A 12,970-nucleotide genomic window follows, 5' to 3' on the forward strand; every position below is an offset into this window, starting at 1 on the left:
TGACAATATAACATTGTATTGTGTTATAACATACTGACAATATAACGTTGTATTGTGTTATAACATACTGACAATATAACATTGTATTGTGTTATAACATACTGACAATATAACGTTGTATTGTGTTATAACATATGGACAATATAACATTGTATTGTGTTATAACATACTGACAATATAACATTGTATTGTGTTATAACATACTGACAATATAACATTGTATTGTGTTATAACATATGGACAATATAACATTGTATTGTGTTATAACATACTGACAATATAACATTGTATTGTGTTATAACATACTGACAATATAACGTTGTATTGTGTTATAACATACTGACAATATAACGTTGTATTGTGTTATAACATACTGACAATATAACGTTGTATTGTGTTATAACATACTGACAATATAACATTGTATTGTGTTATAACATACTGACAATATAACGTTGTATTGTGTTATAACATACTGACAATATAACGTTGTATTGTGTTATAACATACTGACAATATAACGTTGTATTGTGTTATAACATACTGACAATATAACGTTGTATTGTTATAACATACTGACAATATAACGTTGTATTGTGTTATAACATACTGACAATATAACATTGTATTGTGTTATAACATACTGACAATATAACGTTGTATTGTGTTATAACATACTGACAATATAACGTTGTATTGTGTTATAACATACTGACAATATAACGTTGTATTGTGTTATAACATACTGACAATATAACGTTGTATTGTGTTATAACATACTGACAATATAACGTTGTATTGTGTTATAACATACTGACAATATAACATTGTATTGTGTTATAACATACTGACAATATAACGTTGTATTGTGTTATAACATACTGACAATATAACGTTGTATTGTGTTATAACATACTGACAATATAACATTGTATTGTGTTATAACATACTGACAATATAACGTTGTATTGTGTTATAACATACTGACAATATAACGTTGTATTGTGTTATAACATACTGACAATATAACGTTGTATTGTGTTATAACATACTGACAATATAACGTTGTATTGTGTTATAACATACTGACAATATAACGTTGTATTGTGTTATAACATACTGACAATATAACATTGTATTGTGTTATAACATACTGACAATATAACGTTGTATTGTGTTATAACATACTGACAATATAACGTTGTATTGTGTTATAACATACTGACAATATAACGTTGTATTGTGTTATAACATACTGACAATATAACATTGTATTGTGTTATAACATACTGACAATATAACGTTGTATTGTGTTATAACATACTGACAATATAACGTTGTATTGTGTTATAACATACTGACAATATAATGTTGTATTGTGTTATAACATACTGACAATATAATGTTGTATTGTGTTATAACATACTGACAATATAACATTGTATTGTGTTATAACATACTGACAATATAACGTTGTATTGTGTTATAACATACTGACAATATAACATTGTATTGTGTTATAACATACTGACAATATAATGTTGTATTGTGTTATAACATACTGACAATATAACATTGTATTGTGTTATAACATACTGACAATATAACGTTGTATTGTGTTATAACATACTGACAATATAACATTGTATTGTGTTATAACATACTGACAATATAATGTTGTATTGTGTTATAACATACTGACAATATAACGTTGTATTGTGTTATAACATACTGACAATATAACGTTGTATTGTGTTATAACATACTGACAATATAACGTTGTATTGTGTTATAACATACTGACAATATAACGTTGTATTGTGTTATAACATACTGACAATATAACGTTGTATTGTGTTATAACATACTGACAATATAACGTTGTATTGTGTTATAACATACTGACAATATAACGTTGTATTGTGTTATAACATACTGACAATATAACGTTGTATTGTGTTATAACATACTGACAATATAATGTTATATTGTGTTGTAACATATGGTATTGTATTGTGTTATAACATACTGACAATATAATGTTATATTGTGTTGTAACATATGGTATTGTATTGTGTTATAACATACTGACAATATAACATTGTATTGTGTTATAACATACTGACAATATAACGTTGTATTGTGTTATAACATACTGACAATATAACGTTGTATTGTGTTATAACATACTGACAATATAATGTTGTATTGTGTTATAACATACTGACAATATAACGTTGTATTGTGTTATAACATACTGACAATATAACGTTGTATTGTGTTATAACATACTGACAATATAACGTTGTATTGTGTTGTAACATACTGACAATATAATGTTGTATTGTGTTATAACATACTGACAATATAATGTTGTATTGTGTTGTAACATACTGACAATATAACATTGTATTGTGTTATAACATATGGACAATATAACATTGTATTGTGTTATAACATATGGACAATATAACATTGTATTGTGTTATAACATACTGACAATATAACGTTGTATTGTGTTATAACATACTGACAATATAACGTTGTATTGTGTTATAACATATGGACAATATAACATTGTATTGTGTTATAACATACTGACAATATAACGTTGTATTGTGTTATAACATACTGACAATATAACGTTGTATTGTGTTGTAACATGTGGTATTGTATTGTGTTATAACATATGGGCAATATAATGTTGTATTGTGTTATAACATATGGACAATATAACATTGTATTGTGTTATAACATACTGACAATATAACGTTGTATTGTGTTATAACATACTGACAATATAATGTTATATTGTGTTGTAACATATGGTATTGTATTGTGTTATAACATATGGACAATATAACGTTGTATTGTGTTATAACATACTGACAATATAATGTTATATTGTGTTATAACATATGGACAACATAACATTGTATTGTGTTATAACATACTGACAATATAATGTTATATTGTGTTGTAACATATGGTATTGTATTGTGTTATAACATATGGGCAATATAATGTTGTATTGTGTTATAACATATGGACAATATAACATTGTATTGTGTTATAACATACTGACAATATAACATTGTATTGTGTTATAACATACTGACAATATAATGTTATATTGTGTTGTAACATATGGACAATATAACATTGTATTGTGTTATAACATACTGACAATATAACGTTGTATTGTGTTATAACATATGGACAATATAACATTGTATTGTGTTATAACATATGGACAATATAACATTGTATTGTGTTATAACATATGGACAATATAACATTGTATTGTGTTATAACATACTGACAATATAACGTTGTATTGTGTTATAACATACTGACAATATAACATTGTATTGTGTTATAACATACTGACAATATAATGTTATATTGTGTTGTAACATATGGTATTGTATTGTGTTATAACATATGGGCAATATAATGTTGTATTGTGTTATGACATATGGGCAATATAATGTTGTATTGTGTTATAACATACTGACAATATAACGTTGTATTGTGTTATAACATACTGACAATATAACATTGGTATTGTATTGTGTTGTAACATATGGTATATATTATATGGGATATGGATAATGTTGTATCTCCTTAGGCTGATGGGCAAGGTTAGGGTTAGGGTTAGGGTCATTGTATTGTGTTATAACATATGGATAATGTTGTATCTCCTTAGGCTGATGGGAAAGGTGAATAACTTGAGGAAGAAAAAGGAGGTGGTGGAGGAGCCAGAAGAGGAGGAGGAGGTCAAACCCAGTAAGAACACACCCCCTAACCCCTAACCCCTAACCCAGGAGGAGGAGGTCAAACCAGTAAGAACACAACCCCTAACCCCTAACCCCTAACCCAGGAGGAGGAGGTCAAACCCAGTAAGAACACAACCCCTAACCCCTAACCCCCTAACCCCTAACCCCTAACCCCTAACCCCTAACCCAGGAGGAGGAGGTCAAACCAGTAAGAACACAACCCCTAACCCCTAACCCCTAACCCCTAAACCCAAACCCAGGAGGAGGAGGTCAAACCAGTAAGAACACAACCCCTAACCCCTAACCCCTAACCCCTAAACCCCTAACCCCTAACCCCTAACCCCTAAACCCCTAACCCCTAACCCCTGACCCCCTAACCCCTAAACCCTGACCCCCTAAACCCCTAACCCCTAACCCCTGACCCCCTAACCCCTAAACCCCTAACCCCTAACTCCTAACACCTAACCCCTGACCCCCTAAACCCCTAACCCCTAACCCCTAACCCCTAAACCCCTAACCCCTAACCCCTAACCCCTGACCCCCTAACCCCTAACCCCTGACCCCTAAACCCCTAACCCCCTAACCCCTAAACCCCTAACCCCTAACCCCCTAACCCCTAACCCCCTAACCCCTAACCCCTGACCCCTAATCCCCTAACCCAGGAGGAGGAGGTCAAACCCAGTAAGAACACATTCACCACCCTAACCCCTAACCCCTAAACCCCTAACCCCTAACCCCTAATCCCTAATCCCCTAACCCAGGAGGAGGAGGTCAAACCCAGTAAGAACACATTCACCACCCTAACCCCTAACCCCTAACCCCTAAACCCCTAAACCCCTAACCCCTAATCCCTAATCCCCTAACCCCTAACCACCTAACCCCTAACCCCTTAACCCCTAACCCAGGAGGAGGAGGTCAAACCAGAAGGTTAACTCTAGTATATCCCTAACCCCTAACCCCAAACCCCAAACCCCAAACCCCTAACCCCTAACCCCTAACCCCTAACCCCAAACCCTTATATCCATGAGGTGATCTTTATCTGTCTCTGTGGTTAGAACACAGTCTGTACTTGCTGTTTTCACAGCTTCACACAGTTAAGTGCCTAGTCTAAGTCTGACAGCTCATCGGTTAACTGAAGTATAAACAAACAGACATCCTAGACTTAGTTGACTTATTCCTGTTAATAAATCCAAGTGGCGCATCGAGGGCCTCAATAGTCAACTTTGCTCTGTTCCAGACCTCCTTCCAGGTGATTCCTGGCAGACTTGACTCCTGTATTAATTCAAGTGGTGGCGTAATCTAGCACTTCCTAGTGGTCCCTCACACTAATAATATTCTATCTATTTTATCCCCTGTACCCCCCAAAAATCCCCTGTAAATGTTCCTATGCCACAAAAGCTTGAGCTGGTTGTAGTTCCCGGCCAACGCAAAGTAAAAACTAAGTAATATCTTGTTCATTCACTACAACTCCATTGTGTGTTCCCTCCTCCTTTCACCAAGGCACTCTCCAGGAGCTGATCTCCCATACCATGATCCACTGGGCCCAAGAGGCCTTCATTCAGAACCCTGAGCTGGTGCGTCTAATGTTCAGCCTGCTCCATAGGCAGTATGATGGGCTGGGAGAGCTGACCAGAGCCTTGCCTAAAGCCTACGCCATCAACGCTGTATCTGTCCAGGATACGATGGACTTGTTGGAGTGCTTGGGCCAGATCAGATCTCTGCTCATCGTGCAGATGGGCCCTGAGGAGGAGAGGCTCATGATCCAGAGCATCGGGTACGTCTGGTTACTGGAGCTTTAAGGTTAGGGTGGTTACTGTACCTGTAAGGTTAGGGTGGTTACTGTACCTGTAAGGTTAGGGTGGGTACTGTACCTTTAAGGTTAGGGTGGTTACTGTACCTTTAGGGTTAGGATACACCTGGGTACTGTGCCTTTAAGGTTAGGGTGGGTACTGTACCTTTAAGCTTAGGGGGGTACTGTACCTTTAAGGTTAGGATACACCTGGGTACTGCACCTTTAAGGTTAGGGGGTTACTGTACCTTTAAGGTTAGGATATGCCTGGGTACTGTACCTTTAAGGTTAGGATACATCTGGGTACTGTACCTTTAAGGTTAGGGGGGTACTGTACCTTTAAGGTTAGGATACACCTGGGTACTGAACCTTTAAGGTTAGGGGGGTACTGTACCTTTAAGGTTAGGATATGCCTGGGTACTGTACCTTTAAGGTTAGGGTGGTTACTGTACCTTTAAGGTTAGGGTGGGTACTGTACCTTTAAGGTTAGGGTGGGTACTGTACCTTTAAGGTTAGGATACGTCTGGGTACTGTACCTTTAAGGTTAGGGTGGTTACTGTACCTTTAAGGTTAGGATACGCCTGGGTACTGTACCTTTAAGGTTAGGGTGGTTACTGTACCTTTAAGGTTCGGCTAAGTACTGTACCGTTAAGGTATGTCTGGGTACTGTACCTTTAGGGTTAGGGTGGTTACTGTACCTTTATGGTTAGGGTGGTGACTGTACCTTTAAGGTTAGGATACACCTGGGTACTGTACCTTTAGGGTTAGGATACGCCTGGGTACTGTACCTTTAAGGTTAGGGTGGTTACTGTACCTTTAAGGTTAGGGTGGGTACTGTACCTTTAAGGTTAGGATACACCTGGGTACTGTACCTTTAAGGTTAGGATACACCTGGGTACTGTACCTTTAAGGTTAGGATTTGTCTGGGTACTGTACCTTTAGGGTTAGGATACGCCTGGGTACTGTACCTTTAGGTTTAGGGTGGTTACTGTACCTTTAAGGTATGTCTGGTTATTGTACCTTTAACGTATTTCGGGGTACTGTACCTTTAAGGTTAGGGTGGTTACTGTACCTTTAGGGTTAGGGTGGTTACTGTACCTTTAAGGTATGTCTGGTTATTGTACCGTTAACGTATTTCAGGGTACTGTACCTTTAAGGTTAGGGTGGTTACTGTACCTTTAAGGTTAGGGTGGTTACTGTACCTTTAAGGTATGTCTGGTTATTGTACCTTTAACGTATTTCGGGGTACTGTACCTTTAGGGTTAGGGTGGTTACTGTACCTTTAAGGTATGTCTGGTTATTGTACCTTTAACGTATTTCGGGGTACTGTACCTTTAAGGTTAGGGTGGGTACTGTACCTTTAAGGTATGTATGGTTACTGTACCCTTTAAGGTTAGGGTGGTTACTGTACCTTTAAGGTTAGGGTGGTTACTGTACCTTTAAGGTATGTATGGTTACTGTACCTTTAAGGTTAGGGTGGTTACTGTACCTTTAAGGTTATGTTGGTTACTGTACCTTTAGGGTTAGGGTGGTTACTGTACCTTTAAGGTTAGGGTGGTTACTGTACCTTTAAGGTATGTCTGGTTACTGTACCTTTAAGGTTAGGGTGGTTACTGTACCTTTAAGGTATGTCTGGTTACTGTACCTTTAAGGTTAGGGTGGTTACTGTACCTTTAGGGTATGTCTGGTTACTGTACCTTTAAGGTTATGTTGGTTACTGTACGTTTAGGGTTAGGGTGGTTACTGTACCTTTAAGGTTAGGGTGGTTACTGTACCTTTAAGGTATGTCTGGTTACTGTACCTTTAAGGTTAGAGTGGTTACTGTACCTTTACGGTTAGGGTGGTTACTGTACCTTTAAGGTATGTCTGGTTACTGTACCTTTAAGGTTAGGGTGGTTACTGTACCTTTAAGGTATGTCTGGTTACTGTACCTTTAAGGTTATGTTGGTTACTGTACCTTTAAGGTTAGGGTGGTTACTGTACCTTTAGGGTTAGGGTGGTTACTGCACCTTTAAGGTATGTATGGTTACTGTACCTTTAAGGTTAGAGTGGTTACTGTACCTTTACGGTTAGGGTGGTTACTGTACCTTTAAGGTATGTCTGGTTACTGTACCTTTAAGGTTAGGGTGGTTACTGTACCTTTAAGGTATGTCTGGTTACTGTACCTTTAGGGTTAGGGTGGTTACTGTACCTTTAAGGTTAGGGTGGTTACTGTACCTTTAAGGTATGTCTGGTTACTGTACCTTGTAAAGGTTAGGCTCATGACCTAGAGCATCGGGCATCAATTAGGTGGCCCAGTGTTAACCAGGGTTCTAATCCGCTAGCCAGCACCTCGCCTATACAGGTGTGCATTTCTTTAAACAAAGTGTTCTACCAACACCCCAACTTGATTAGAGCTCTGATTGTTTACCTATTTATTTATTTGTTTGTTTGTTTTCCAGGAACATTATGAACAACAAGGTGTTCTACCAGCACCCTAACCTGATGAGGGCTCTGGGGATGCATGAGACTGTCATGGAGGTGATGGTTAATGTGCTGGGAGGAGGAGGAGATTCCAAGGAGATCCGGTTCCCCCAGATGGTGACCAACTGCTGTCGGTTCCTGTGCTACTTCTGTCGTATCAGCCGTCAGAACCAGAGGTCCATGTTTGATCACCTCAGCTACCTGCTGCAGAACAGCGGCATCGGCCTAGGTACAGTACACTCTGCCTGTCAATCAGAAAACACACAGATGAACTCTTAATCACTGGTGAGGGATCAGTTATGTTTTCATCCCTCTAGTGGTAAAGGTTAGGATTGCGGATAGGGAAATGTGATCCTAGATCTGTGTTTAATAAACATTATCCTGGTCTTCTTGTAGGTATGCGTGGCTCCACCCCTCTGGATGTGGCTGCAGCGTCCTGTATCGACAACAACGAGCTGGCCTTAGCTCTACAGGAGCAGGACCTGGAGAAGGTAACCCTAACCTGTCACCCTGTATCCCTATTTAACAGGAGACTGCTGAGGTTAGGATGGCTCATAAAAGTGGCTGGAACGGAGAAAATGGAATTGCATCAATGCATTTGATACCATTCCACTCTTTCCACTTCAGCCATTACCACGAGCCCGTCCTCCCAAATTAAGGTTCCACCAACCTCCAGTGTCCTATTTCATATATAGAGCGGGAAGAATGGCGCCAGAGGGGATGGCTGACGTTTTACAGGCTCCTAACCAACCGTGCTATTTTGTGTGGTTTTTTTTGCGTTGTTTGTAACTTATTTTGTACATAATGTTGATGTTACCGTCTCTTCTGACCGAAAAGAGCTTCTGGACATCAGAACAGCGATTATTCACCTCGAACTGGGCAAAGATTTCTTCTTTAATGAGTCTGACACAAAGGATATAATGCTGCTCCCAGACAAGGCCCAAATCCCTGTCATTCACATGAAGAAAAGCAGGAGATACATGGGGCGGAGATCGGGGTGCCTTGTGAGAATTTGTCGGCGAGTGGGGAACCCGCCTCTACCATCCGTTCTATTGGCCAACAGTGCAATCACTGGAGAATAAACTGGATGAGCTCCGTTCGAGACTATCCTACCAACGGGACATTAAAACCTGTAATATCTTATGTTTCACTGAGTCGTGGCTGAACGACGACGCAGATAATATACGGTTGTCTGGGTTACCCGTGCATCGGCAGGACAGAACAGCTGCGTCCGGTAAGACGAGGGGTAGGGGTGTGTGTCTATTTGTCAATAACAGTTGGTGCACAATGTCTAATATCAAGGAAGACTCGAGGTATTGCTCACCTGAGGTAGAGTACCTCATGATAAGCTGTAGACCACACTATTTACCAAGAGAGTTTTCATCTATATTATTCGTAGCTGTCTATTTACCACCACAAACCGATGCTGGCACTAAGACCACACTCAACGAACTGTATAGGGCCATAAGCAAACAAGAAAATGCTCATCCACTGGTGGCACTCCTAGTGGCCGGGGACTTTAATGCAGGGAAATTTAAATCTGTTTTACCTAAATTCTACCAGCATTTCACATGTGCAACCAGAGGAAAATAACTCTAGACCACCTTTACTCCACACACAGAGACACATACAAAGCTCACCCTCTCCATCCATTTGGCAAATCTGACCATAATCTTAATTCCTGTTTACGAGCAAAAACTAAAGCAGGAAGTACCAGTGACTCACTCAATACGGAAGTGGTCAGATGACACGGATGCTACGCTAGAGGACTGTTTTGTTAGCACAGACTGGAATATGTTCCGGGATTCATCCAATGCCATTGCGGAGTATACCAGAATACATGAGAGCACCAGCTGTTCTGGACGACTGTGTGATCACGCTCTCCGTAGCCGATGTGAGCAAGACCTTTAAACAGGTCAATATTCACAAGGCCGCAGGGCTAGACGGATTACCAGGATGTGTACTCAGAGCATGTGCTGACCAAATGGCAGGGGTCTTCACTGACATTTTCAACCTCTCCCTGACTGAGTCTGTAATACCTACATGTTTCAAGCAGACCACCATAGTCCCTGTGCCCAAGAAAGTGAAGGTAACCTGCCTAAATGTCTACCGCCCCATAGGACTCATGTTGGTAGCCATGAAGTGCTTCGAAAGGCTGGTCATGGCTCACATCAACACCATCATCCCGGAAACCCTAGACCCACTCCAATTTGCATTGGGTCCCACCCCCATTCTCATCGACGGGGCTGAAGTGGAGCGGGTTGAGAGCTCCTTGGTGTCCACATCACTAACAAACTATCATGGTCCAAACACACCAAAACAGTAGTGAAGAGGGCACGACAACGCCTACTCCCCTCACGAGACTTTGCATGGGTCCCCAGACCCTCAAAAAGTTCTACAGCTGCACCATCGAGAGCATTCTGACCGGTTGCATCAACGCCTGGTATGGCATCTGCTCGGCATCAGATCGTAAGGCGCTACAGAGGGTAATGCATACCGCCCAGCAAATCACTGGGGCCAAGCTTCCTGCCATCCAGGACCTACTGTCATGTTCGTTTAGAGATGGATCGGACCAAGGTGCAGCGTGGTAGGCGTACATCTTTCTTTTATTTAAATTACACCGAAAAAACAACAAAATAGAAAAACGAACGTAAAGCTATATGCAGTGCAGAAAGCAACTACACACAAACAAGATCCCACAAACTAAAGGTGGAAAAAAAGGGCTGCCTAAGTATGATCCCCAATCAGAGACAACGATAGACAGCTGCCTCTGATTGGGAACCATACCCGGCCAAGAAAGAAATAGAAAAACTAGAATGCCCACCCAAATCACAACCTGACCAAACCAAATAGAGAAATAAAAAGTCTCTCTAAGGTCAGGGCGTGACACCTACAGTAGATACTAGGCAGCGAGGAAAGCCCATAACTCCAGACTCCAGTCATCCAAGTCATAGTGGGTCTAGGGTTTTGCAGTAGACCCTGGATAGAACACCTCATCACCCTGTCCCATGCTCCTGTCTAAGGGGTACCCTGCTAACCCTTACCCTCTCCTACCTGCTCCTGTCTAAGGGGTACCCTGCTAACCCTTACCCTCTCCTACCTGCTCCTGTCTAAGGGGTACCCTGCTAACCCTTACCCTCTCCTACCTGCTCCTGTCTACGGGGTACCCTGCTAACCCTTACCCTCTCCTACCTGCTCCTGTCTAAGGGGTACCCTGCTAACCCTTACCCTCTCCTACCTGCTCCTGTCTACGGGGTACCCTGCTAACCCTTACCCTCTCCTACCTGGCACTCTCTCCAGGTGGTGACGTATCTGGCGGGCTGTGGACTACAGAGCTGTCCAATGCTCCTGTCTAAGGGTTACCCTGACATCGGCTGGAATCCCTGTGGAGGAGAGAAATACCTGGACTTCCTCCGCTTTGCCGTCTTTGTCAACGGTCAGTTACAGTACCTCCAACACCTAGCAAAACAACAGACACTGAGTATACGTTCTGTTTCACAATTCTGAAGTGTGGATTCGGAGTGGTGTCCAGGCTATCTAATACCTGGACTATATTCCTGATGTTGCTGCTGTTATTGATATTGTTATCGCTGACTTGGCTGAAGTCTCTATAGCTGTAGTCTCCACCATGGTAGTCGCCACCGTGGCTGTAGTCTCCACCATGGCTGTAGTCTCCACCATGGCTGTAGTCTCCACCATGGTAGTCGCCACCGTGGCTGTAGTCTCCACCATGGCTGTAGTCTCCACCGCGGCTGTAGTCTCCACCGTGGTAGTCTCCACCATGGATGTAGTCTCCACCACAGCTGTAGTCTCCACCATGGTAGTCTCCACCGTGGCTGTAGTCTCCACCGTGGCTGTAGTCTCCACCGTGGCTGTAGTCTCCACCGTGGCTGTAGTCTCCACCGTGGCTGTAGTCTCCACCGTGGCTGTAGTCTCCACCGTGGCTGTAGTCTCCACTGTGGCTGTAGTCTCCACCGTGGCTGTAGTCTCCACTGTGGCTGTAGTCTCCACCGTGGCTGTTGTCTCCACCATGGCTGTAGTCTCCACCATGGTAGTCTCCACCATAGCTCTAGTCTCCACCATGGCTGTAGTCTCCACCATGGCTGTAGTCTCCACCATGGCTGTAGTCTCCACCATGCTAGTCTCCACCATGGTAGTCTCCACCATGGCTGTAGTCTCCACCATGGTAGCATCCACCATGGCTGTAGTCTCCACCATGCTGTAGTATCCACCATGGCTGTAGTCTCCACCATGGTAGTCTCCACCATGACTGTAGTCTCCACCATGGCTGTAGTCTCCACCGTGGCTTTAGTATCCACCATGGTAGTCTCCACCATGGCTGTAGTCTCCACCATGGCTGTGGTCTCCACCGTGGCTTTAGTATCCACCATGGTAGTCTCCACCATGGCTGTAGTCTCCACCATGGCTGTAGTCTCCACCATGGTAGCCTCCACCATGGCTGTAGTCTCCACCATGGCTGTAGTCTCCACCGTGGCTGTAGTCTCCAACATGGTAGCCTCCACCGTGGCTGTAGTTTCCACTGTGGCTGTAGTCTCCACTGTGTCTGTAGTCTCCACCGTGGCAGTAGTCTCCACCGGGGCTGTAGTCTCCACCGTGGCTGTGGTCTCCACCATGGTAGCCTCCACCGTGGCTGTAGTTTCCACCGTGGCTGTAGTCTCCACCATGGCTGTAGTCTCCACCGTTGCTGTAGTCTTCACCATGGCTGTAGTCTCCACCGTGGCTGTAGTCTCCACCATGGTAGCCTCCACCGTGGCTGTAGTCTCCACCGTGGCTGTAGTCTCCACCGTGGCTGTAGTCTACACCGTGGCTGTAGTCTACACCGTGGCTGTAGTCTCCACCATGGTAGCCTCCACCGTGGCTTTAGTCTCCACCATGGCTGTAGTCTCCACCATGGTGGTCTCCATAATAGAGGCGTGCC

General features: G+C 42.1%; 1 protein-coding gene across 1 annotated transcript in view; it reads left to right on the forward strand.

The window, feature by feature from the left end:
• Positions 1–12,970, forward strand: part of ryr1b (ryanodine receptor 1b (skeletal)) — a gene marked incomplete in the record, with an annotated part of 337,334 nt that overhangs the window by 167,363 nt on the left and 157,001 nt on the right. Inside the window, 5 exon segments of the mRNA XM_055895181.1 lie at positions 3,710–3,789; positions 5,280–5,553; positions 8,010–8,260; positions 8,428–8,522; positions 11,332–11,467. Coding sequence (XP_055751156.1) covers positions 3,710–3,789; positions 5,280–5,553; positions 8,010–8,260; positions 8,428–8,522; positions 11,332–11,467 — 836 coding nt within the window.

The sequence above is a fragment of the Salvelinus fontinalis genome, chromosome 33 (assembly GCF_029448725.1).
Source record: "Salvelinus fontinalis isolate EN_2023a chromosome 33, ASM2944872v1, whole genome shotgun sequence".
Taxonomy (NCBI): domain Eukaryota; kingdom Metazoa; phylum Chordata; class Actinopteri; order Salmoniformes; family Salmonidae; genus Salvelinus; species Salvelinus fontinalis.